General features: G+C 43.1%; 2 protein-coding genes across 13 annotated transcripts in view; both read left to right on the top strand.

The window, feature by feature from the left end:
• The window catches only part of TPM3 (tropomyosin 3), a 35,288-nt gene extending 23,120 nt beyond the window's left edge, over window positions 1-12,168 (top strand). For 5 of the 11 annotated variants that reach the window (XM_066262034.1, XM_066262033.1, XM_066262038.1 and 2 more), the window contains one exon: window positions 10,833-12,168. In XM_066262034.1, the coding sequence (XP_066118131.1) occupies window positions 10,833-10,915 (83 nt within the window). In that variant the 3' untranslated portion in view covers window positions 10,916-12,168. Of the gene's footprint in view, window positions 1-686; window positions 766-1,508; window positions 1,740-9,626; window positions 10,059-10,832 lie in introns of those variants that run through there. The other 6 variants (XM_066262035.1, XM_066262037.1, XM_066262040.1 and 3 more) reach the window with 3 other exon arrangements.
• A 1,024-nt stretch (window positions 12,169-13,192) lies between these two features.
• The window catches only part of NUP210L (nucleoporin 210 like), a 148,838-nt gene continuing 136,557 nt past the window's right edge, over window positions 13,193-25,473 (top strand). For both annotated transcript variants that reach the window (XM_066262044.1, XM_066262045.1), the window contains exons 1-2: window positions 13,193-13,389; window positions 14,909-15,045. In XM_066262044.1, the coding sequence (XP_066118141.1) occupies window positions 13,193-13,389; window positions 14,909-15,045 (334 nt within the window). The remainder of the gene's footprint in view (window positions 13,390-14,908; window positions 15,046-25,473) is intronic.

Here is a 25,473-nt window from a genome sequence, read left to right on the forward strand (position 1 = left end):
TACTTTTGGCAGTCTTGTTCACCACTCAAATCGTGGGGGACCTCTGCAAGACGCAGCTGTGGAATAACCGTGTCTCAAGAGCTGGCCAATGCCAGGGGCTTTCTAAATATTTATACTTCCTGTCCCCACAATTTGTCAACAGTGTCCCCTCTAACAAGGGTAGGTGTTGTTTGCTCTGAGAACTCGGTGTTAATAATCTCTTTTGATACACTTTGGGTAGCACGTTATTCCTACCTTGGGAGAGTTTGGGGAGGCAACCTGTAGAACAAAAGGGCCAAGAATACTGGTTAAGCTTGGTAGCTAGAGAAGTGTATGATATTAGTATTTACTTTCTCTGTTTTTGATTTTTGTTAAATTAAGCATCATCACTACTAGAAACTGGGTTAACTAGATGGCAGTGGTAACCTCTTGAGTGTTTTTGTTAATAGGAATTTCCAGTCATGACTATGCCCAGGTTCTCAACCCTTGCTGCATTTGATTAGAGATGTCAAGAAGTCCAGTTTGTCCTGGGGACAGTGAATCTGAAAATGGCCTATTATGGCTGCTAGTATAGAAGTGCTCTTAACTGTGGTATTAGACCCACAGTCACACTTTCCCTAATTTCTAATGATTCCCTCTCTTCATCTGCTTTTGATACCTTTCACTTTGTCCCCTCGTTCCTCCCTGTGGTTCCTGTGCCTGTCCAGATGAGCTCTATGCCCAGAAACTGAAGTACAAGGCCATTAGCGAGGAGCTGGACCACGCCCTCAATGACATGACCTCTATGTAACTATCTGACAGCAGATTGGGGCTGGGACCTTGGCTTGTGGGTGGGTGGGGGTATATACTGTGCATAGAATGCTTTGGTTTTATCCTCTGGACACTAGAATCCCCACCCTTACCTTTAAAACATTGGTGCTGGTTACTTGTTGGCAAAGCTCGGGAGGCATTTAATCTTGGATCAGTGGTAGAACCCTGATCCAACAAGCGAGCTTGACTCGAAAGAACGCTGAGCTAAAGTCAGCCCTAGAACCCTGATCTAAATGTAATTTTTATTCATAGTCCCTTTAGTCATTGAAGGATACTGCTGAAGATGGAATTATGTCATCATTTAACTAAGGAAAAAGGGCCCAGAGAACTAGTGGCTTGGGCCCTATATTACATAACAAAATTCAGACCTCCGGTGTATTTGATTAAAATTCTGGGGAAACACCCATAATCAAATTTACCTACAAATTGAATTTGATTCCCAAATTTTAGTCCCAGAGCAAGCCAGGTAGTAAAAAGCACCAAAAAGTTTGGGGACTTCACCTGTTTGCTTTGGATCTCTGATCTTGATGCTAATCTGCTTCTTTGTATCTTTTCCACTAACCTTGAAAAGAAGCCACATGACTCAGGCTATAGTGTCTGGTTCTCCTTTATCATTCCTACTGCCACTTCTTCCTTTTTCTCCGCTTCCTTTCTCCCAAGTTGTCATGTAGATTGATGCCAGTTCTTCTCACCTAGAGTTTCCTTACTTTTTCATACAGATAACTTACCAACGGTTCTGCTCTGTTCTGGATCTGCCCCCTTTCCTCGGGAAACCCAACGCCCCACTCTCACTCTGGATTCCATTTGGGTCAGCCTGGCTGGTCCCCAAGGAATTAGGATGGGTGGGGGGGCCACAAAGCAAATTATGTATTCTTTTCCACCCCCACCCCAAATTAAAATGTTAAGCTGCTGGAAGCCTCATGCTACCCTGCATTTGTGTCATTGACAAGCTGCTGCTGTCCCTAAGAAGGAGCCTTGGTGGTGTGATGTGGGGAAAATCTATCGTAGACTCTCTCTCCTCTGACTATATAATCAAAACTACTTTTGTGTGTGTCTGTTTTTTCTTGATATTTAAACTCAACTGATCTGAGTCTGTCAGAGTGGTGAACTAATAGAGGAACTCTAGTCTTACTATTCAAACTGAATGAGGTCATCCAGGTTCTTAAATTATCCCACCTGGAATGTTCCATCCTCTCCTCAGGTTCTCCTGATAGAGTAAGGTCAGGAGACCAGTGAAGTGCCTTCCAGTACACACTTTCTACCTTTACCAGTGGTTTAAGAGGTGCATCCTCCGAACATCTGGTGGACCCAAATACACTACCACTAAAACTAGCATCCCAAGTCACAGAAATACATAATGAATAGAATTTTCAACAGTTTTATGTTTTCTTCTTGAAATTTTGCGTATTTGAGGCTTACTACCATTTGCTTCTTACGATGTGTTAGTCGGATATGAGACAAGTGATAAATGATTATTATCGGAAAAACAAACAACCAAGCATGCCTATTTCAAATAATGTACACGGGGTGGTAATAACTTATTACATGCATTAATATGATAAATTTCTCCTAGTAAAATTGTTCCTGGTTTATATTACAAAATTAAATACCAACATTTTGCAAACTCCTATTCCCATTTATATAGCAGAGGTGGTACAATCTGGGTGGTGTAGTGGTTAGTGGTCACTCTTGTACTTACCTAAGCACCTAAGTGTTGTTCAATTAGTACTTCAGTTTCTCAGCACACTATATATTTAAAATTCACTTTTCTTTTAAACAAATACAATCAGGTAGAGAGGTTTTGCATGATCTAAAACTTTAGATCTCAATTTCAGATTTCTTTCTGTCCATACCACTTCTTTCTGCCACACAGCCTTTGAGATTAAGGTACAGATTCATATTTATTCAGCTAACACTTACTGGTATCTTCTAGGCACAGGGTATTAAGGTGGGGACAGAAATAATCAAAGATGGAGGTGCTGTTTCTACTTGCATGTTGCTCAGGAACTAGTGGTAGACAGAACATATATATATATACAGCTAAAGATGTGTGATAAGTGCTACAAAAAATAACGTGCTGTGGGAGTTCAGAGGGAAAAGAATGATTCCTCTGGGGATGTTTAGGAAAGACTCATGAAGAGGCTGTAATAGGTACTTAACATGTTAAAACTTGCCTTTTCATTTGCACTGGGTTCCAAAACATTGGATTTTTGACAAGCAGACTTTGGTTGAGTTATAGTGGACACTGAAAATTACAGTGAAAAAGAAGCAAAAGAATGTAGACACAGAAATGGGAAGGGCACAAGTTCTCTGTATAGGTAGATATCAATAGGAAGGAACAGATGTGTGCTGAAATCAGGCTATAGGTGCTAGGGATTCCACTAGAGATTTCTTTTTTCTGAAGTTGGAAACGGGGAGGCAGTCAGACAGACTCCCACATGCGCCCGACCGGGATCCACGGCATGCCCACCAGGGGGCGATGCTCTGCCCATCGGGGCATTGCTCTGTTGCGACCAGAGCCACTCTAGCGCCTGAGGCAGAGGCCATGGAGCCATCCCCAGCGCCCGGGCCATCTTTGCTCCAGTGGAGCCTTGGCTGCGGGAGGGGGAGGGGTGGAGAAGCAGATGGGCGCTTCTCCTGTGTGCCCTGGTCAGGAATCGAACCCAGGACTTCCACACGCCAGGCCGACACTCTACCACTGAGCCAACCGGCCAGGGTCGCCACTAGAGATTTATTTTGAATAAAGATGTGTTATGATCTGTGAAGAGTTAACTTGGCAACTGAGTTATATATTGGAAGGGAAACAGATTGTTTCTTTTTCTTTTAAGTAATATAGAGACAGGGACAGACAGGAAGGGAGGGAGATAAGCATCAACTCATAGTTTTGGCACCTTAGTTGTTCAGTGATTGCTTTCTCATTCGTGCCTTGATGGGGGCTCTAGTTGAGCCAGTGATTCCTTGCTCAAGTCAGTGACCTTTGGGCTCAAGCCAACAACCATGAGGTCATGTCTGTGATCCCACCATCAAGCCTGGGACCCCACATTAAAGCTGGTGAGCCCACTTTCAAGCCTGAGACCTTGGAGTTTCGAACCTAGGTCCTTGGCATCCCAGGTCAATGCTCTATCCACTGCACCACCATCTAGTCAGGTGGGAAGCAGATTATCAAAGTGATCCTTTAAGACAGTGATTCCCAAATTGCAGTCATTTGCATACCATTTGGGGACTTACCATATTCATTTGCTGCCAACATTATTTTCTTCAAATTTACTCTTGTTTTAATATTTGTTTTATTCTTACTCTACACAATTCTAATTTGAAATCAAAGGTTAGATGTGTGCAAGTGTTTTTCCTAATGCACATTGAGTAATCTTTAAAAACTTCTCAAATGCATACTGCTTGACATCTCACCACCACTAGCAGTGACTGTGCCATATTTTGGGAAATAGTGGGTTTATTGCAGTTTGAAATAGAGTAATGGTTGTAAAGAGATAGGTATTTTGAAGGCCTGGCCACTAAATGTGAGGAGGAAAACTTAAGAAGGACTATTCTTTTAAGCAAGAGAGAGAGACACAGACAGGAAGGTAATGAGATGAGAAGCATCAGCTCGTAGTTGTGGCACCTTAGTTATTCCTTGATTGCTTTCTTATATGTGCCTTGATGGGAGGAGGGGTGGGGGCTCCAGCTGAGCCAGTGACCCCTTGCTCAAGCCAGCGACCTTGGGTTCAAACCAGTGATCATGGGGTCATGTCTGGTCCCATGCTCAAGCCGGCGATCTCGGGGTTTTGAATCTGGGTCTTCAGCATCCCAGGCCGATGCTCTCTCCACTGCCACCACCTGGTCAGGCGAGAAGGACTGGTTTTGAGCATAGGAAAATGGTGATGTTAAAGGTATAGGGAGATCATGTGGTCCTAGTTTGGGGAGATGGGAAAGTAGAGAAGAATATAAGTGAAAAACTGTCCAGTAGCCAAGTGAAAAAAATCCTGGGGCTTGAGGGTGAGAGGTTGGTGTAAGATTTGGGAATTTATAAGGGTGATAGGCAGTTTAGGCCATGGAAGTACACTAAAAGATGATTGCAAATATAAAAAGAACTAAGCAAAGAGGAAAATCTATAGAGGAGGAAGCCTAATGGAATTGTTTGGAGGGACAGAAGCAGAATGAGTAGCAGTGATACTTTATGAAGTTCAGGGCAGGGTGAATTCCAGTGATTCTCAATTTCCAACAGGTTATGAAAGAAGATAAGTGAAGATGAGATGTTGTCATTGATACATTAATTTGAAGGGTACACTTTGAGCCTTAAGATTAAGGAGAGGTGCATATTTTAAGGAGCAAAAGAGTGAGTTGGTAGAAAATATGCAAAATGTGGCTAATATTGAGAGGCTAAATATTGTGTTACTTTTAGTTCATTTAAGTTTTAAAAGGCACATGTGGCTGGTGGGCTAGTGGCTACTGCATTGGATAGTATAATGCTACATGTTTAAGTACATTTGGGCAGAAGGGTTGACTTGGGCACAGAGAAAGGCTTCTTAGAAAAGAAAGAAGAGAGAATGGAGTTAAGAAAAGAAGTATTGTCCCTGGCCAGTTAGCTCAGTGGTAGAGCGTCAGCCCAGCTTGTGGAAGTCCCAGGTTCGATTCCCTGTCAGGGCACACAGTAGAAACGCCCATCTGCTTCTCCACCCTTCCCCCTCTTCTTCCTCTCTGTCTCTCTCTTCCCCTCCTTCAGTCAAGGCTCCATTGGGGCAAAGTTTGCCCGGGCGCTGAGGATGGCTCTGTGGCCTCTGCCTCAGGCGCTAGAATGACTCCGCCTGCAACACCCCAGATGGGGAGAGCATCGCCCCCTGGTGGGCATGCCAGGTGGATCCTGGTTGGGTGCTTGTGGGAGTCTGAGTGCCTCCCCACTTCTAACTTCGGAAAAAATACAAAAAAAGAAAAAGAAAAAAGGGAAGTATTCTTCTGTTAGCTGTTGTCTTTCCCCATGGCCATGACTGATGTGAGCAAGGATACAGACCAGCAAGCCAGGGAAGCTGAGTAAAATTTAAATACTATGTCTTGTTAAATTCACTCTTTCATTTAATACCTGTATCCTTGCAGAAACCAGCCTAGGATATTTAAGCCTGGACCAGCTATGGCAGTGGGGTCAGGCATCATTGATAATCTCAGACTAAAGCACTTGATTGACTTCTTAGCTTTTTCTTTTTAATTTCTAAGAAGGAACCACAGTTTGATAATGTATATTCTTCACTTCCTCATTACCGGTTGATGGAATGAAGAACAAAACATGGCTGAACCCCAAGTTACCTAACGGGTGGAACTGACTTGTTATTTCAGGCAGCCTTATCTGAGCCCCACCCAGTCTCTTCCTTTCAGTGGTGGTGTTTGAGTACTCCCCAGCCTCAACATTGGGGGAGGGAAGTAAAAACCCAAATCAAAATCTGTTTGGTCTCTCTCATTCCTTAAATTTAGAGGCTTTAACAATTGATCGAGTTCCCTTTACTCTGGGTCCCTGCCCCTTTCCTGTTACGGAATGAAATTGACATAATTCAGCTGATGAAGCCTACAGATGTCTGTCTAGCATTCATGAGGTTGTTCCCTAATTAATTAGACATGGCTGAAAGGAACATTAGACCACATGGATTCTCTGGATTGCCTTTTTTGTTTGTTATTATCAGGGAACCAAGAACTTTTTTTTTTTTTTAAGATTTTATTCATTTTTTTAGAGGGGAGAAAGAGAAAGAAGGGGGGGAGGAGCAGGAAGCGTCAACTTCCATATGTGCTTTGACCAGGCAAGCCCAGGGTTTCTAACCAGCGACCTCAGTGTTCGAGGTTGACACTTTATCCGCTGCGCCACCATAGGACAGGCGGAACCAAGAACTTTAATGAGCAGGTATCTGATTCTGAATTTGTAGTCACTAGAGAGAGCAGAATTAGAAACTTTATTTAGTAAGTTCGCTGTGTGAGAACAACCACATCTATCTTTCTGCCCTCATGCAATTCTTAGGGAACTCTGCGTTCTGGGAATTAATCAGGCGATAAAATGCTCCCACTTCTTTGTCTCTATTTTCTTCCTTAAATGGAACAAAACCCTATTGACCAGTCTGTTTTGAGGGGTAAGATTCGGATTACACCTTCTAAGACAGGAGTGGGAGTCACACTGACAAACTTGGATGTGGATGCTACAGAGGAGTCAGGCTGCACATGGAATCTATTGTATATGAAAGGGGTGTCCTGATGACTAAGATAGGTACAATGCCAGACCTCATGGAGCTTATATAGACCAGCACAGTGTTTCTCAATGATGGACTTTTGTTAAGTAGTCCAGAATAATTCTGGGGTATACAGAACAATTCTACTTATTGCTGTCACCTGCCCAGTAAATATATGTAGGGCCCTCTAATTATTGTGACAAGTAAAACCAACCTCCACACATTTCTAAATTCCTCTTTACAGGGAGAGGAGGGGCAGTATCACTTGTATTGAGAACCAATGGTTTAAAAGGTCGTGCAATTTAAAAAGTTCACTAATTTCTAGCCCTTAATACAGCTTATATTTTTGGATATTCCCTTCCAGGATCTCTATACATATATGCTTTCTGTTTTGATAGTGTACTTAAAGTGGAAAGTATTATTGGGACCATACTGGCCTCAGCTTTCAGGTGGAACTGGGGAAAACTTCAGCTCAGGAGCCCGGATGCCAGAGCAGTGCCTACAGTCAGCTGTCAGATCCAATTGATTTTACAGCAGAAAAGTATCTTTTTCATATTGGGATCTCGAGACAATTTTATTATTTTAGATTTTTTTATTGATTGATTTTTTGAGAGAAAGACAGATAAAGAAAAGGGGGGAGAAGCAGGAAGCATCAACTCAATAGTAGTTGCTTCCTGTATGTACCTTGATTGGGTAAGCCCAGGGCTTTGAACTGGTGTTCTTAGCACTCCAGGTCAACACTTTATCCACTGCACCACCATAGGTCAGGCAAGACAATTTTTTTTTTTTTCAGGGATAGAGAGGGGATAGAGCCCTGGCCGGTTGGCTCAGCGGTAGAGCGTCGGCCTAGTGTGCAGAGGACCCGGGTTCGATTCCTGGCCAGGGCACACAGGAGAAGCGCTCATTTGCTTCTCCACCCCTCCGCCGCGCTTTCCTCTCTGTCTCTCCCTTCCCCTCCCGCAGCCAAGGCTCCATTGGAGCAAAGATGGCCTGGGCGCTGGGGATGGCTCTGTGGCCTCTGCCTCAGGCGCTAGAGTGGCTCTGGTCGCAACATGATGATGCCCAGGATGGGCAGAGCATCGCCCCCTGGTGGGCAGAGCATCGCCCCTGGTGGGCGTGCCGGGTGGATCCCGGTCGGGCGCATGCGGGAGTCTGTCTGACTGTCTCTCCCTTGTTTCCAGCTTCAGAAAAATGAAAAAAAAAAAAAAAAGAGAGAGGGGATAGATAAGGGACAGACAGACAGGAACAGCAAGAGATGAGAAGCATCAATCATCAGTTTTTCGTTGCTACACCTTAGTTGTTCACTGATTGCTTTCTCATATGTGCCTTGACCGCGGGCCCTCAGCAGACCGAGTAACCCCTTGATCGAGCCAGTGACCTTGGGTCCAAGCTGGTGAGCTTTTTGCTCAAGCCAGATGAGCCTGCACTCAAGCTGGCGACCTCGGGGTCTCAAACCTGGGTCCTCTGCATCCCAGTCCGACGCTCTATCCACTGCGCCACCGCCTGGTCAGGCAGGCAAGACAATTTAAAACATAGGCAGAAACTTGTTTGTGAACTTCAGAGACTGATACTAGTCGACCATAAAGGAATTTAGCCTGGCTGTACCCAAATTTCCATTACCCTTGTGCTGGTCAGATGGATTTTGGTTCTTAAGTACCGCCTCTTTTAAGTGTTCTCCCAAGTAGAAAATCCAGACAAAGCCAAGGGACTGGAGCACTTAACTACTTGCATCTGAAATGCTTTGACTGTAAGAAACAGCTTAACAGTAGCTAGAATAAATATGGTGGGTTTTTTTATTGCATAATGAAAAGGTTAGACTTGAGCATTTGTGGCCTGATATAGCTGGACTTTCTATAATTCTTTTGGTCTTTTAAGGTTGAGATATGTAGCTTTAGTCATCATACCATGTTTGAAGGCAAGAATGTTTCCCAGAAGCTCCCAACAGATTATCCATCTCATTGGCCAGAACTGGATCACATGATAATCTCTAGCTGCAAGGGAGGATAGTCTTGATTGGCCTGTACCAGTAATTTACATTCCATGGGGCTGGGTATATTGTTAACCGTAACAGGTTTGGGGTTTTTTAGAAAGGGAGAAGTTGTATTTTGATTGAATAAACCACTGTGATGGGTCTATTCCCATACCAACAACAAAAAGCATTAGAAAGTATTAAGATTGAGTGGGTGTAGGGATATTTGTTTCAATCTACCATTCATAATGCTATATTAAATGCTTTTACAGGAAATTGTCAACTCTGCACTTTGGTCCTTTCAGACCCTTATTATTATAAATGTATATCTTATCCTTCAGCTGTATTCCTCTCTGGCCTGTTTGACTTGTCTCAGACCCATTTCTCAACCCAGGGAATAAATACTGCAAAGGAGATGCTTTTTTCTCCTCAAAATGTCCTTCCAACTTTTCAGTCTTTTTAATTTATTTCTTTGTCTTTACATCAACTGGCTCTTAATTGCCCTGTCTGAATCCTCCCTGTATCCATTCTGCCTTATAGATGCATGTTATGTATGCCAGCTAGTTGAAAGTCTCAACTTTATATCTGGAACTAGAGTACTAACCTTCCCTTTTTCTCTTTCTCCTCCTTTCTCCTCTCCTCTTGTTTTCTCTCCGTTACTGCTGCAGAGCATCTCTACAGCCAACTTGAGCGAAACCGCCTGCTTTCTAATGAGCTGAAGCTAACGCTGCATGATCTATGTGACTGATGGCAGGGCTCCCTGATGCCTATTAAACAGCTTATTGCTCACACCACTGACCTGGACCTTAGCAAAAAGCTGATTGTCTTTTTAAAAGTTACTAAATTGCCCTAAGCAAATTGCTTTTTAATTGTGGCAATTAGAATACTGTTGACTTCCTGTAAAGTAGGAGCATTTACTACTGCATTTCTATCCCTTTTCAGAAGATTGTGGATGATGATGGGAGGGGCCCAAGAGATTATAGTGAGAAAACCTGGGACAGTTTTGTTTTCAATCTTTATCTGCTCTTTCATTTGTGCCCTGACTAGGATATGTTCCTTTGCATGGATGTTTTCTAATAATAAAAGGAATGACTTGACAAGATGTTGTAACTGCTTCATCTGCAGGCCCAGCAATGGGTTCTTCAGACTGGGTGCAAAAAGGGGAAGGGAAAGAAAAGGGTGTGGGATAATAATAGATCTGTGTGCCATCACCTTCTCTTAAAGATCTGAGTATTTCCCTCCTGACATTTTCCCTCTTGCTTTTTCCTGGTTTTATGTTTAATTTTAAATAACTGTCGCAGGCTACTTCTGGACAAAAACTGAAAAATCTCAAGGTTTTGCTTATACCTATATGCTTGATAGTACATTTGGCTTTCTTTTATTTATCTCATCAATTATTCCTTTTTACTTTTTGAGGAAAGCCTATATAGTGCACAAGAATCCCCCTATACCCTTCTCAAATTGAGATTCTGATATTTCTACTGGTAGAAATATACAATCCTCATTCTCAGCGGTCAAACCCCAGTGAGCCACTTCAAGTAGGTATTGTTCTCTGTGAGGAAAGCCTAAAAGAGTGGATGATGTTTAAAACTGCTTGCTTTGGGGACCGAAAGCTATAAGGCTTGGTTGGGAGTGGGAGGAAGAGAAAATGATAAGGTTCCCAACTCCCCCAGAAATACAGAGGCACCTGCAACTTCAGTAGGCAAGCCAGAGGCCCTGCAAAATCGAGTGATGCAGTATCTCCCTTCTTTGGCTGAGAAGGCAGCTGCTGCTTTATTAGTCTGCAGCTTCCCTGCAACAGGAGCAATCTTCAGAGTGGTCAGGCCTTGAAATTTACTTCTGGTTTTGTAATGTCTCTCCTTTACCCCCATTAGATAAACTGAAATGCACCAAAGAGGAACACCTCTGTACACAAAGGATGCTGGACCAGACTCTGCTTGACCTGAATGAGATGTAGAGCGCCCCAGTCCTGCCCCGCTGCTGCTCCTTCCTCTGACCCTGACTCCGCCTGAGGCCAGCCTGCCTGGAAGCTGACCTTTAAACTGAGGGCTGATTTTTAACTGGAAGGCTGCTTTCTCCTTTCGCTGCCTCCCCCTCCCCCCACATGTCTTTTTCGCCAAACTGTTTCTGCCTCTTCCCAGAGATTCTGGTTGGGCTAGAGGTTGAGCAACTTTTGGAACAACATTTAAGGGAATGTGAGCACAATGCAAAGTGTCTTGAAAAGCATGTTGTGATGTATACATTTTGTAATTACCTTTTTGTTGTTGGTGTAGCACCATTTGTACAACATTCCAAAGCCACAGTTCTCAAGCAGCAGTCTAATCCCTTTTTTCACTTGTAGAAGGTAATTTTTCAGCTCAATCCATATTGCCCTCTCCCTAGAAGGGAAGGAGATATGGGCCTGCCTTACCTTGAGCCAAACAGAGCCCAGAGAAAGACTCTACTATGGGGAATTATTGCTTTGTGCCAAGTACCAGCAAAACCAGACAGGTGATTCTAGGAGGAGTTAGCCAAACAAAGGAAAAAAAAAGTGATATTCAGGTTTCAGCTTTAAGGTATCTTTGGGCAGTTTTATTTTTTTCATCAGAAGTGACCAAACAAATTAAAACGAGACCTCTCTGTCAGAGACCAAATCCTGTCCCATCTAACCCCCTTCCCAGTGGTTCACAGAATGGATCATGTGCCCCTTATGTTGAGATGACCAGTTACTTGCTTTTTACCTTGAAAGAAAGAAAATTATGTTTTTGTCACTGATTTAGCCATATGAAATTCATCTCATCACCCTTTTCTGGGTCTGAAGCTGCTGTCTCTAAAAGTGCCATCTCATTGTGCTTTGTATCAGTGCTGGAGAAATCTTGAATAGTTTATGTACAAAACTTTTTTTAAGTTTTGTATTATTTTGAAACTTTGCTTCTTTGGGGTTGGGGTATACTGGCCACCCCATCTGGCTGTGAGAGCTCACTCCAGTCTGGGCTGGCAGTGTGCTGATCTTTAAAAGTTTCTTTCCTTACCCAAGCCCCTCCCCTTTTTTGGTGAGGTTTCTGTGAATTTTGTTAGGTGCGCATCCTGCAGCTTACTGGCTTAAAATGTACTCTCCTTTGATGTGCTCTCTTTGGGGGCCAGTTGGGAGAAAGAGAAACCAATAGTGCAACTGTTTTGATACTGAAAATTGACAAGTATCTTTTTAAAATAAAGAACCAGTCCCTCCAACCCTCAGACTTACTTGACTTTTATTTACTAATTCAAGTGTGCTTTCTCCACAGGAACTGAGGTTTGGATTAAAAATAAGATCTTTGTGGGTGATGGCAACAGGACTTTCGAGTACACGCTTTGGTAGACCAAAACTGGGTTCAAAACTCGGCGCTAAGATTCCAAATTGTGTGTCCTCATAAATCTTTGAATTTCATCTGTAAAATAAAGATAACATGTATTATCATGTAAAAGTGAAGATTTGAAATAAAAGGTCAGGCCTTTTATAGGTTGATTTAACACTGGCATCTTCTTGGTGAGCAATACATTTTTCTTTACAACTGTATTAGGCTTTGTGATCCTTAACTAACTTCAACAATATATAACACTGATCACATACTCCTATATATGTGGTTTTAGTAAACAGCCCCGATACAGCCTTTGAGCTGATATTCTGTTGGATATTTGGAGAAAAGTTAATTTAACAAGAAGTGCTTTTAGTATTTGCTTAAAGATGGGCTGTGTGAGTGGATAGCTTTCAAAGCTAGCTTTGAGACACTAGTGCCTGGAATTTCCTGCACCTTGGTGGTGAGGCTGGACATGAATCTGCCATCCTAGTGAGAATGACACAGCGCCCTTGACAACGACCAGTTAGTTTATATTTAAGACTGGAAAATTTTCCTGTCAATTGGCACAGACCAATGCTGAATGGAAATTACTGCCAAAAAAATTTTTTATGTATATATCAGGAATGGGTTAGGGCTTGGAGCCAAATAAGGTAGGCAATAGAAGGAGAAACAAAACTGGGAAAGTTCTTTTAGACTATTTTTACTATGAAGAAGATTTGTAACCCAATATTTTAAGTAGATAGCTGTGTTTGTGCCTAATGTTTCTATAATGGCTTACTAGAGCACTTAATGAAGGAATTCCCATAATTCCGAGCCAGAAGGAGGCTCCACCTCCTGCAGACGTTACGTCTGAGGATTGGCTGAAGCGGCTGAGGGCGCCGCTGTAGTTGAACGGGAACCTGAAACGAGTGGTCGCCATGACTGGGCCTGGGGCACCAGGGTGCCAAGGCTTGGGATTGTTTTTCTGTTTACCTCTACGCCGCCTCCTGTTGCTTCTGGTTCTGCTTGGAACCCTGGCCAACAAGCTTAACGTGCCCCAGGTGTTGCTACCCTTCAGCCGGGAGCCTGGCCGAGTGCCCTTCCTGCTGGAGGCGCAGCGGGGCTGCTACATTTGGTGAGGGGCTGGGGGGTTACAAGGATTTCCATACCCCCACCACCCAGTAAGGATGGGAGGAGTTCATCCCATGTACGACGCCAGGAATGCTGTGTGCTCACTTTGTTACTTTTCTGTAAGGAGGGAGGGTGGAGTGGCCAGACCTGGATTTGGCCGGCCCTCGGCCCTCGTGTGGGAGAGCTTCAGGTTACGTGGGGGGCCTTTTCTGAGGAATGCCCAGGATGATACACTGGCGTGAGAAGGAGTTCCCAAGGTTGGGGAAATTTTACTTAGGAGCAGAGAGGCTTGGGGTGTGAGGGTCCCCATTAATTAAACAAGGTGGGGTTTTCAATGTGAAGGCAACTCAAAACAACTCAGTTTTTATAGTCTTCTGAATTAGTTACTCCCATTTTACAGATGAGGGAATTGAAGCCCAGAGACCATGAAGTATAAACTTTATATAATATATATGAAAATATTCATTTTGGGTGAAGGAAGATGAGATCTGCCTGTATTATATGGTCTCCCCCCCTTAAATGAGGGAACCTTCTTGAACTGTGAGGACAAAGTGTACTCAACTCTAGGGGGATGACTTTCTGACTGAGGATAGAAAGATGATTTTTTTGTGTGTGGGAGGACCCAATGATAAGTTCTGTGGTTACCTAAAGTGCGAGGGAACCTAATTGAAGTGAGCTCCAAGGTATCAGAAGGTTCATCCTAAAAGGAGTAGTTGATTTCCCATTACCATCTCCAAGAGAAGCACTAAGGTTTGGTCAGAGTGTAAGAAGTTTACCTCCCATTTTATGAGGAAGTCTTAATCGAAAGATAACCCAGTGTGATGTTATTTCATGACAGGATGATCCAAGGGGTCTTTTCATCATTAAAAGTCATTCTATCCAGCCAAACATATTAATGATTTTTTTGAGGTGGACTCAAACCTCATAATTTTGGCAACGTTTTCATCTTAGATATCAGCAGCCCAGTTTCTAGGGTTGAAGGAAATTCATTCCTCAGAGTATGAGAAAGCCACTTCTCTCATCAATGGAAACAACATCAATCCTATTTTTAGATACTGAGAGAAGAATGTAGCAATCTAATTTTTTTTTAATTTCCATTAATTTGAGAGGGAGGGGTCAGGGGGAGAAAGAGAAGCATCAACTCCTGTTCCACTGAGGTGTTCATTTAGTTGTGCACCCATTGGTTGCTGCTTGTATGTTCCCTGACCAGGGATCAAACCTGTGACTTCAGCGCATCTGAGTGATGCTCTATCCACTGAGCCACCTTACCAGGTGTAGCCATCTAATTTTAAATATTGAGGAAGGGATGTAACTTGACACATGGGATCATTAGAAAAAGGTTCTGATCAGTCTCTCCCACTTAAATCTTTGTTACCTAAGTAATGTTTTTATTTTGAAGAGTGTCACTTAAATACACCTGATAGTATGTAATATGAACAAGCTAAAAGAATATGTGTTTCACCAAAAGTTCATTTTAACTCACTCATTCTTATTTCATACTCTTAAGCATTTTGTTCTGGCAGGCATTCCACCCATCATGATGCAGTAACTGTTGAGCCTTTATATGAAAACGGCACCTTATGTTCTCGAAAAGCTGTACTCATTGCTAAATCAACCCAACCCATACGCCTCAGCAGTATTATTCTTGCTCGAGAGATAGGTATGTTGAAAGAAAACACACTATGTAACAGTAAAATAACTCTGGCATCCTATTGTGTGACCTTTTTTGTTGTTATATTCAGCACCTGGCATGGTGCCTAACACAAAATGGAAACTAGTTTGAATTGATGAAGAGGGTAAGGAATTCTTTATTGGAACTAATTTAGGTGTTATGGTCTGAAATTGGTCTTGAGTGAGGCAAAAGGCAGTAATATAAGGACTAGTACTTCCTGAAATTTGGTCTCTGAACCTATATTTGGGAGCTTGTTAGAAATGTAAATTCTTAGGCCCCATCTCAGTTTTGTTATATCAGAATCTCTCGGGTGGGCCCAAAACAAGCTTTCCGGGTGATTCTCATACATACTAAACTTTGGGAAGTATTGTACTAGTCTGTTTTAGACCAGAGCAGTTCAAGATATGCTATTTGTATCCAAAATAAGTGCAGGTCTCTTTGTTTTCCTGAGTTTCTGGCACTTCATTGCCATATTTATAGGCCACATATTTCTATGTTATTAAAGAGAAATTCAAGCTGTTATACCATATTTTATATAATCGAGGATGCCATCTATTATAAACCTTTTTCTTTTTTTTTTTTTTTAGTGAGAGACAAAAAGACAGGGAAAGAAATGAGAAGCATCAACTTGTAGTTGTGGCACTTTAGTTGTTCATTGATTGCTTTCCCATAGGTGCCCTGATTGGGGAGCTCCAGCTGAGCCAGCCCCCTTGCTCAACCCAGCAACCTTGGGCTTTAAGCCAGTGACCTATGGGCTCAAGCCACCAACCCTGGGGTTATGTCTGTGGTCCCACACTCAAGGCAACAACTCTGCACTCAAGCTGGTGAGCTTGAGCCTGCGCTGAAGCCAGTGACCCTGGAGTTTCAAACCTGGGCCTTCAGCACCCAGGTTGACTCTATCCACTGCACCACCACTTGGTTAGACTGTAAACCTATTTTTTATGTACCACTATTATTTTAAGAAAGAAAAATATCGACAAACTATACTTTTCTTCATTTAGAGTTTATACTTTATACCTAGTGAGGAATTCTTTGACTTAATTATATGATTATTTTTATTATACATCACTCTCATGTTTAATAAAAAGAAAAGTGTAGGCCCTGGCTGGTTGGCTCAGCGGTAGAGCGTCGGCCTAGCGTGCGGAGGACCCGGGTTCGATTCCCGGCCAGGGCACATAGGAGAAGCGCCCATTTGCTTCTCCACCCCTCCGCCGTGCTTTCCTCTCTGTCTCTCTCTTCCCCTCCCGCAGCCAAGGCTCCATTGGAGCAAAGATGGCCCGGGCGCTGGGGATGGCTCTGTGGCCTCTGCCTCAGGCGCTAGAGTGGCTCTGGTCGCAGCATGGCGACGCCCAGGATGGGCAGAGCATCGCCCCCTGGTGGGCAGAGCATCGCCCCTGGTGGGCGTGCCGGGTGGATCCCGGTCGGGCGCATGCGGGAGTCTGTCTGACTGTCTCTCCCTGTTTCCAGCTTCAGAAAAATGCAAAAAAAAAAAAAAAAAAAAAAAAGTGTAAGTAAAATGAATGGTTATGATATTCTAAAAACTCTCTTAACATTTCTACCTCCTCCCTTAACATTTCAGCCTCATCTGAATCACTTTTTGACTGGAAATCATCAATGTCTGTGTTTATTCCTACAACACATTCCCTGTGCTACCAATACTGTTCATGATGAGGCATTTCTCAAAAGAATCAAAGACAAAAAATACCTAAAAGCTATTTGGACTCTTAAGTTGGCTTTGCAATTATATAGAATTGTTTTTGTCTCCAGCTTTGGAAAGGTTCCTAGCACGAGTTACCACCTTTCCCAACCTGTCTCCTTAACCATTTGGTTTCTTGACGATAAAAAAGTGTTCCACTATTATTCACCTGATTTTCTTCCAACTACTAATACCCATTTGATGCTGGCCCTTTAATATTCAGTCAATGATAACTATGTCATAACTACTGCCTGGATGACAACAATTTTAAGATTTCATCATTATAAGATAAAATCCCAATTTCAGAGATAGTAAAATGTCAAAAAGCGAGTGTCTTAGAATCAATGAAATATGTTGTAAGATTCTCAAAGATGAGACTTTTTGAGGACCATGTCATTCAGAGCTGCTACAATGGATAGAGGAAAATGCCAAAGTTAGAAAAGAAGCATTGCTTTAGTCACATGTACTATTTTTAATGTAATTACTCTTAATTATATGAATTCATTCTGATATCGAGATTCATTCACACATTTACTAGGAAAAATGTCAAATCAGGCTATCAGCCTAATTTCATCTGACTTGTAAATATTCCAAAATTAACTATCTTTTAAATCAACTTTCCCAAAATTAATATTTTGCTAGTAATATAATTGTATACAGCCCTGGCTGGATAGCTCAGTTGGTTAGAGCATCATCCTGAAGCACAGAGGTTGCTAGTTCAATCCCCAGTCAGGGCACATACAGGAACAGATTGATGTTCCTGTCTCTCTCTCACTCCTTTTCTTTCTCTAAAAAAAAAAAAATCAATAAAAATTTTAAAAAAAGAAAAAAAATTGCCTGACTGGACGGTGGCGCAGTGGATAGAGCATCAGACTGGGATGTGGAAGACCCAGGTTCAAGACCCCGAGGTCACCAGCTTGAGCGAGGGCTCATCTGGTTTGAGCAAAAGCTCACCAGCTTGAGCCCAAGGTCACTGGCTCAAGCAAGGGGTTACTTGGTCTGTTGTGGCCCGCGGTCAAGTCACATATGAGAAGGCAATCAATGAACAATTAAGGTGTCACAACGTGCAACAAAAAACTAATGATTGATGCTTCTCATCTCTCCGTTCCTGTCTGTCTGTCCCTGTCTATCCCTCTCTCTGACTCTCTCTGTAAAAAGTAAAAAAAAATAAAATAAATAAAATAAAAAAAATAATTGTATACATAGATGATGGAGACTTCTAATGATCAGTGCCAGTCTCAGTGTCCTACTAGGTGCATTTTCACCTGAGTAAGAATGGGCACTCTGAAATGGGATGGGGTGAGAGCAAAGAGGGAGGGGACTTTTTTACATGAGAGGTAGGGAGAGAGAGATACAGACTCCTGCATGTGCCCCTGACTGGAATCCACCCAACAAGCCTGCTACTAGGGGATGCTCTACCCATCTGAGGTCATTGCTTGGCAATTGAGCTATTTTTAGTGCCTGAGGCAGAGACTCCACAGAGGATCCTCAGCATCGGGGACCAGCTCCCTTGAACCAGTTGAGCCATGGCTGTGGGAGGTGAAGAGAGAGAGGGAGGACGGGAGACGTAGATGTGTGCTTCTGTGTGCCCTGTCGGGAAATTGAACCTGGGACATCCACACTGTCAGGCCGACGCTGTGCCACTGAGCCAACCAGGACTTTTTTTTTTTTTTTTGTATTTTTCCAAAGCCAGAAACAGGGAGGCAGTCAGACAGACTCTTGCATGTGCCTGACCGGGATCCACCTGGCATGCCCACCAGGGGGCGATGCTCTGCCCATCCGGGGGTCGCTCTGTTGCGGCCAGAGCCACTCTAGTGCCTGAGGCAGAGGCCACAGACCCATCCTCAGTGCCCGAGCCAACTTTGCTCCAATGGAGCCTTAGCTGCGGGAGGGGAAGAGAGAGAGAGAGGAAGGAGAGGGGGAGGGGTGGAGAAGCAGATGGGCACTTCTCCTGTGTGCCCTGGCCGGGAATCGAACCCGGGACTCCTGCACGCCAGGCCGATGCTCTATCACTGGGCCAACCGGCCAGGGCCAGGACTTCTTTTTTTACATGTTTATTTTATTGATTCCTGACCAGGGATCGAACAGGCAACCTCCATGCTTCAGACGATGCTCTAACCAACCAAGGTAGCTGGGAGGCGCATGCCTAAAAGAAATTGTTTATATTTATTGAAAACAAAAAATTTTTTAAGCTAGAGAGGCAGGGAGAGAGGGACAGGAACATCAAATTGTTCCTATATGTGCCCTGACAGGATCGAACCTGCAACCTCTGTGCTTCAGAATGTCGCTCCAACCAACTGAGCTATCTGACCAGGACTTAATTTTTTTACTGAATGATTGATGTTTAGACAGAGAGAGGAAGGAAGAGAGAGGGGAGGGGAAGGGAAGGGAAGCATTAATTTGTTGTTCCACTCAGCCATGCATTCATTGGTTGCTTTCCTTATGTGCTCTGATCAAACATCAAACCCGCAACCTTGTCGTTTTGGGATGATGCTCTTAACCGAATGAACTAATCGGCCAGGGCCTTGAATTGCCTACTAATTATAAGGCATATGTAAAGGTAAAGCTTGAAGCATTCCATTGATATTTAGGTGCTTAGAATTTTGTTTTTGGTGATAGTGTAGTAAAGAAAATTTGTGGGTGTGACAGAGATGATGGATAGAGATGAGAGACTAGAGGTGGGCCTACTTAATTTGGTAAGAGTGCTATATCTTTTGATTCTTTTTGTTTTGTTTTGTTTTGACTAGGCATTACCTCCATTTGGTAAGACTTTCAAACAACATAAAAAGTTATGTAATGAAAAGTCAGTTTTTCTCTAATTTCACTTCCTCAAGAGGCAACCACCTCTATCCTTCCAGAGGTAGTCTATAAATATATAGACTTTTTGTTGCAGGAAATCTAGACTTTTAATCTTATATTGAGGATAGCAGAGGGGTTTGGAGATAACTTACGGTGGAAAAAAGCTCACACTGAGGATGAAGAAAACATTTGGACAACTGGATGATTTTGTTAGAATGAAATGGGTGATCAGAACTTTTTGCACTGCGCTCAGCATGTGGTTGATGTTTAATAAGCACATATTTATTGATTAGTTGCTGCAGTGGATTATAATTATATTCTACAGAGGAGTTGATTAGAAGGTAGGATAAATGAGAATCAGGGCAGCAGGAAGGAGTTATCATTTCTATTCCCCCTTTTTTTGTGTCTGGCTCCACATTTCTTTGGTTCTCTCATCAGCTTCTTATCTTTTTCTTTTTTGCCTTATCTTCCTGGATCAACTCTCATCCTTTTTATCTCATTCATTTTCCTTTCTTTATTATCTCACTTCTGTGTGGACCTGAAGTAATATGGACATGTAAATAAGACTAATCGTTATATTATATCATAAAGCTACTGGTTTCTTTTAAAGCAAGCAAGTCAAATGTTTTCTGTTTCTCCTGATTACTCTCAATTTACTTATAAGTTATCCAAGGTCATTTTGTTTCTTTATGGTCAATGGCCCTGTATTGAAAAGCTTTCTGCTATTGAAGTAGTCAGGTGAGTAGGCAGTTTTGCACAAAGCTTTTCATATTTTTAAAATTAATTAATTAATTTATTTTTATTTTATTTATTCATTTTAGAGAAGAGAGGGAGTGAGAGAGGGGGGGTGGAGAGAGAGAGAGAAAGAGGGGAGGAGCAGGAAGCATCAACTCCCATATGTGCCTTGACCAGACAAGTGCAGAGTTTCGAACCGGCGACCTCAGCGTTCCAGGTCTACACTTTATCCACTGCACCACCACAGGTCAGGCTAGCTTTTCATATTTTATGTAAGGTCACAACTGCTTCTATTCTGTCATTACCCTGCATATTTCTCCACAGAAGAAAGGAATTTAATTCCCCTATTTAATTAGTGCTAGATTATCTAGTGCCGGGTTATATTATCTAAATTTACCCTTTCTTTCCTTTGTAATTCCTGGGTCACTTCCTTGATGGTATATTCTACCAGCAGATTCTGCGAGATTTCTTCTCTTTGTTCTGGCCCATATACCATATCTTGGTCTTCAATTATTATTTTTTTAATAGTGTATTTTATTTTATTAAAAAATTTTCTTTTAGATTTTATTTATTCATTTTTATTGGAAAGAGAGAGAGAGAGAGAGAGAGAGAGAGGAAAGAGAACAGAGGGAGGAGCAGGAAGCATCAACTCCCATATGTGCCTTGACCAGGCAAGCCCAGGGCTTCTAACCACCCAACTCAGCGTTCCAGGTTGACATTCCATCCACTGCGCCACCACAGGTCAGGCGGTCTTCAATTATTTTAACTTCATGTTCTGTTCTTCAGAAGTTAATATTGATTATGTAGAATATCAACTTAAAATTTTAAACATTAAAAAAAATAATTTCAGATTTAAAGAAGAGATTCACAGATAGTACGAAGAGTTCCCATATACTCTTCATCCAGTTTCGTCTAATATTCCACTAATGTCCCTTCCCCTGCTCTAGGGGTTAATCTAAGACATCACTTTACTAAATTGTCATGTCTCCTTAGGCTCCTCTGACCTGTGGCAATTCCTCAGTCTTTCTTTGTCTTTCATGACCTTAACACTTTAAAGAGTATTGGTCAGGTATTTGGTGGAATGTCTCTGTTTGGGTTTGTCTGATATCTTCTTATGATTAGTCTGTTTTATAGATTTTCAGGAAGAAAACCATAGAAGTGAAAAGCCCCCCTCATTGCATTGTAACAAAGGGTACATGATATCAACAGATTATTAATGATTACTTGCTTAAGGTAGTGTCTGTCAGGTTTCTTCACTGTAGTTACCCTTTTTCTCTTTCCATATGCTACTCATTCATTACACATAATCACCAAGTTCAGCCCACATTCAAAGGAAGAGAAATTAAGCTTCAGCTCCTGCAGTGAGGCATGTTAAAGGATTTGTGGACATGTATATTAAAACCACCACAAGAATTAATAAATATTTGGGAAAGAGACTTTGATATATCCTGTTTCTCTAAAGTTTCAGCCACTAATTTTAACATTTATCCATGAATCTTGCCTGTAGCAATTACTACTGTCATGTTTTAAGGATAATTTTCTATTTCCCTCATTCTTTCTGCACTTACTAAAGGAATTCTTCTGTAAGGAAGATATTTTACATCTTACAAAATAACTTCCTGTGAGGCAGCTGTGTTAGGCTTGCTCACTGGTTTACTGGCTGCAAGCCCTTTGCCTGATTAGTGCGTGAGCACATGGCAGCACCACGTGTGTATGGCCTATATAAGTCAATGGGTGCTTATACTCGGGGGGATTGTGTATGGCGGATTGCCTGCCTGCCACCTTGAGGGGTAATTTTGCTGTTTGTTTGCCTGAGAGGCATTTTCCCCTGCCTGTGTGTGTGCTTATATGCTGTTGTGAGACTTTATTAAATGGAATGGCTCAACCCTTTCCAGCTCTGCAGGTTTTCTACTGTCTGCCCAAATCCAGTGTGAACCTGCCTGGCCTCGGCCACCAGCATGACATCTGGCATAGTGGGCAGGGTTTGGAGCAGATTGGTATGGAGCTGCTGAAACCTTTGAGGGGTGGAATAGAGGATTGGTTATTCCCAGTGGCTCTCCTTGTGGGGACTGTGGGCTGGGTGTTTTTTACAATCTGAGAAGAAACCAAGAGCTCTGTGTGAGAAGCTGAGTGAGGTCAAAAGCTCCAGGATGAGCTGCATACTGAGCAGCAAAGACAGTGTGAACTGGAACAAGTGCTGGAGAGGGAGACCGACCTGGTCTGAGAGTTGCAGTATGAGGTGCAGGCTGAGCACCAAAGGTGCTTGGAACTGGAGAGGTCTCTGGACAAAGAGTTATGGGTTCACGAGTTGCAGTTTGCCCTGGAAGCTGAACATTGGCAGCGATGGCTGTTGGAGAAACAACTGCAGGTTCAGGAGCTCCAGAGTCAGCTTTAGGCTGAAAGTTGGCAGCCATAGGAGCTGAAGTGGGCACAGGAGATGGAGCTGCATTCCTGCCAGCAGAGTGGCTCTGAGTCAGCAGGAGCAGGCATTTTCAACTCTTCTGAGGGGGAGGCTTGGGCTGCAACTGCTGTCTGCAGACTTGGAGCCTGGCTGGTGGTTGCCAAGAAGGTAAAGCCAAGAGTTCCTCAGGCAACCACAGTCTCTTCCCCAGGTAGTGGAACACTCTGTGGTCTGGCCCAACACCCAGGCAGAGTTGATGGAGTTGGGGGTGAAATTCAGGCAGAAACCTACTGAACCCCTGACAGCCTGCTTGGTGTGGCTGCGGGACATAGGGGGTGGGTGGCATGATGCTCTCTGGAACAGAGATAGACCGTAAAGCTATGAGGACTGCTGACCATGCCCCCGCCCCCTGACTAACAAGAGAAATGGGCCTGTGAAAGTTATTCGAACACAGTTATGGATAGATTTGATTCTGGCCAGGGCAGATAGAGTGAAATTAGATGGTAAACCTAATAAAGTCTTGTTGGAGCTTTGGCAGCAACTTGAGTCAGAACAGAGGTTTCAGCTGCTGAAAAAGTCAGGGAAGTGGGTGGTCCCAGCATCAGACAGAAAGTGGCTGGCATTCAGGTTACAGGATCCCCAAGACCTGTTGTCCCAGTTTGAATAGGGGGAAGAGTGAGGGACCTGTCTGACAGAGGTGGGTGGGGGCCCCATGTGAAATTGGCAATCCATTGGCCTCCTTTAATGTGCTGCAGGTGTTGGCATTAGAAATTAATAGTTGCTTTTTTTTTTTTTTATAGCAGCAGCAGCTAAATGAACTGTTAAGGTGACACAAGCTTTGAATGTGTTTGACCCTGCCATGCCCTGTGAGCTTGTTGAGGGGTTTAGATGGGGCTTGTGGCAATGGACAGCACACTATGAAAAAGTGCTGAGATCCGTTAATAAAGAGCTGTATGGCTATTTGCCTGTAACGGACCTTTACTGTGGTGATTTGCACAGACAGCTGGGCTGTCTATCATGGACTGACTCTTGGACTGCGACCAGGGGGGAGCACCAGCCGCTTTGATGGATAGACATGCTGCTTTTGGACAATATGAGAGACTCTGATGGCTGGGGGCGGGGGGCGGCACCTATGGAGGCCCTCCTGCACTGGTTCTCATCCAGTTGCAGAGCTGCACCAAGGACACTTTACGGTTTCCCTGGACACAGCCCTGGACTATACAGGCCCTTCTATCTACCATGGGGTAGGGAGTTAGAAGTGGGCCTCCAGGTGACACCCTGGGCAAAGTGCTCAGGGAGATATTGTGAAGGGTACCTTTGTAATTATTGTGTAAATTTTGCTGTTGCTGTAGTCTGTTTCCTGTCATGTAGATTGTGAGGCAAGCAACCCTAAAGGGGTGGACTGTGGGGCAGCTGTATTGGGCTTGCTCACTGGTTTACTGGCTGCAAGCCCTTTGCCTGATTAGTGCATGAGCACATGGCAGTGCCACGTATGTATGGCCTATGTATGGCTATGGGTGCTTGTGATCGGGGGCATTGTGAATGGTGGATTGCCTGCCCGCCACTGTGAGGGGTCATTTTGCTGTTTGTTTGCTTGAGAGACCGTTTCCTCTGCCTGTGTGCTCGTCTGCATTGTGAGACTTTATTAAATGGAATGGCCCAACCGTTTCCAGCTCCGCAGCTTTTCTACCGTCTACCCGAATTCAATGTGAACCTGCCTAGCCTTGGCCACAGGCAGTACAGATACGGAATGGTGAGGTCGCTGGTTCAAAACCCTGGGGTTGCCTGGTCAAGGCACATATGACAAGCAATCACTGAACAACTAAAGTAAAGCAACTGAGTTGATACTTCTTGTTCCACCTCCTCCTCTCTCTGTAAAATCAATAAATAAAATAAAAAAGAAAAGAAAAGAAACCAGGGTCTGGGTTATAGTATGCTTGTTGTTCCTAGAGTGTTACTACTTTAGGCCCTCTCAGCAGATAGTGCAAAGAAATATATATATATATATATATATATATATATATATATATATATACACACACACACACACACACACACACACACACACACACACTAACCCATGTATATACACATATTTATATCTACTTTGAATCTATTTACATATATATTAAAATAAACCTGAGCTCATACTAATTTCTTTGGTTCTAATCCTGCCGCACAGGGTAACTTCTTTCTCTGACAGTAGAAACCTGGCACCCATTTTCTACAATATATTTGTTGAGCCGTAGTATAAATATAAAGCAGTTTCAGGATAATTAATTCAATTTTTATGTTTCTTGTGAAAGAAAGTATTACTTTTACTGAAATAACATTTTGATGCTTTTTAGCCTTTTTTGAGGGGTATTTACCAATATTATAGTTAGGGACAGAGTTTACCCCTGATGTCCATTAGTAATTTGGGGTATTGCAATGATAATGACTTTGCTTTTTGTTTCTTGAAGATGAAGTTAAACCTAAAAATGTATAGTTACAGTTACAACAGCAGAATGGGCTGGTTATATAGACAGTTTTTTTTTGTTTTTTGTTTTGTATTTTTCTGAAGTTGGAAACAGGGAGGCAGTCAGACAGACTCCCACATGCTCCTGACTGGGATCCACCTGGCATTCCCACCAGGGGGCGATGCTCTGCCCATCTGGGGCATTGCTCTGTTGCAACCAGAGCCATTCTAGCACCTGAGGCAGAGGCCATAGAGCCATCCTCAGCGCCTGGGCCAACTTTGCTCCAATGGAGCCTTGGCTGCAGGAGGGGAAGAGAGAGACAGAGA

The sequence above is a fragment of the Saccopteryx bilineata genome, chromosome 2 (genome assembly GCF_036850765.1).
Source record: "Saccopteryx bilineata isolate mSacBil1 chromosome 2, mSacBil1_pri_phased_curated, whole genome shotgun sequence".
Taxonomy (NCBI): Eukaryota; Metazoa; Chordata; class Mammalia; order Chiroptera; family Emballonuridae; genus Saccopteryx; species Saccopteryx bilineata.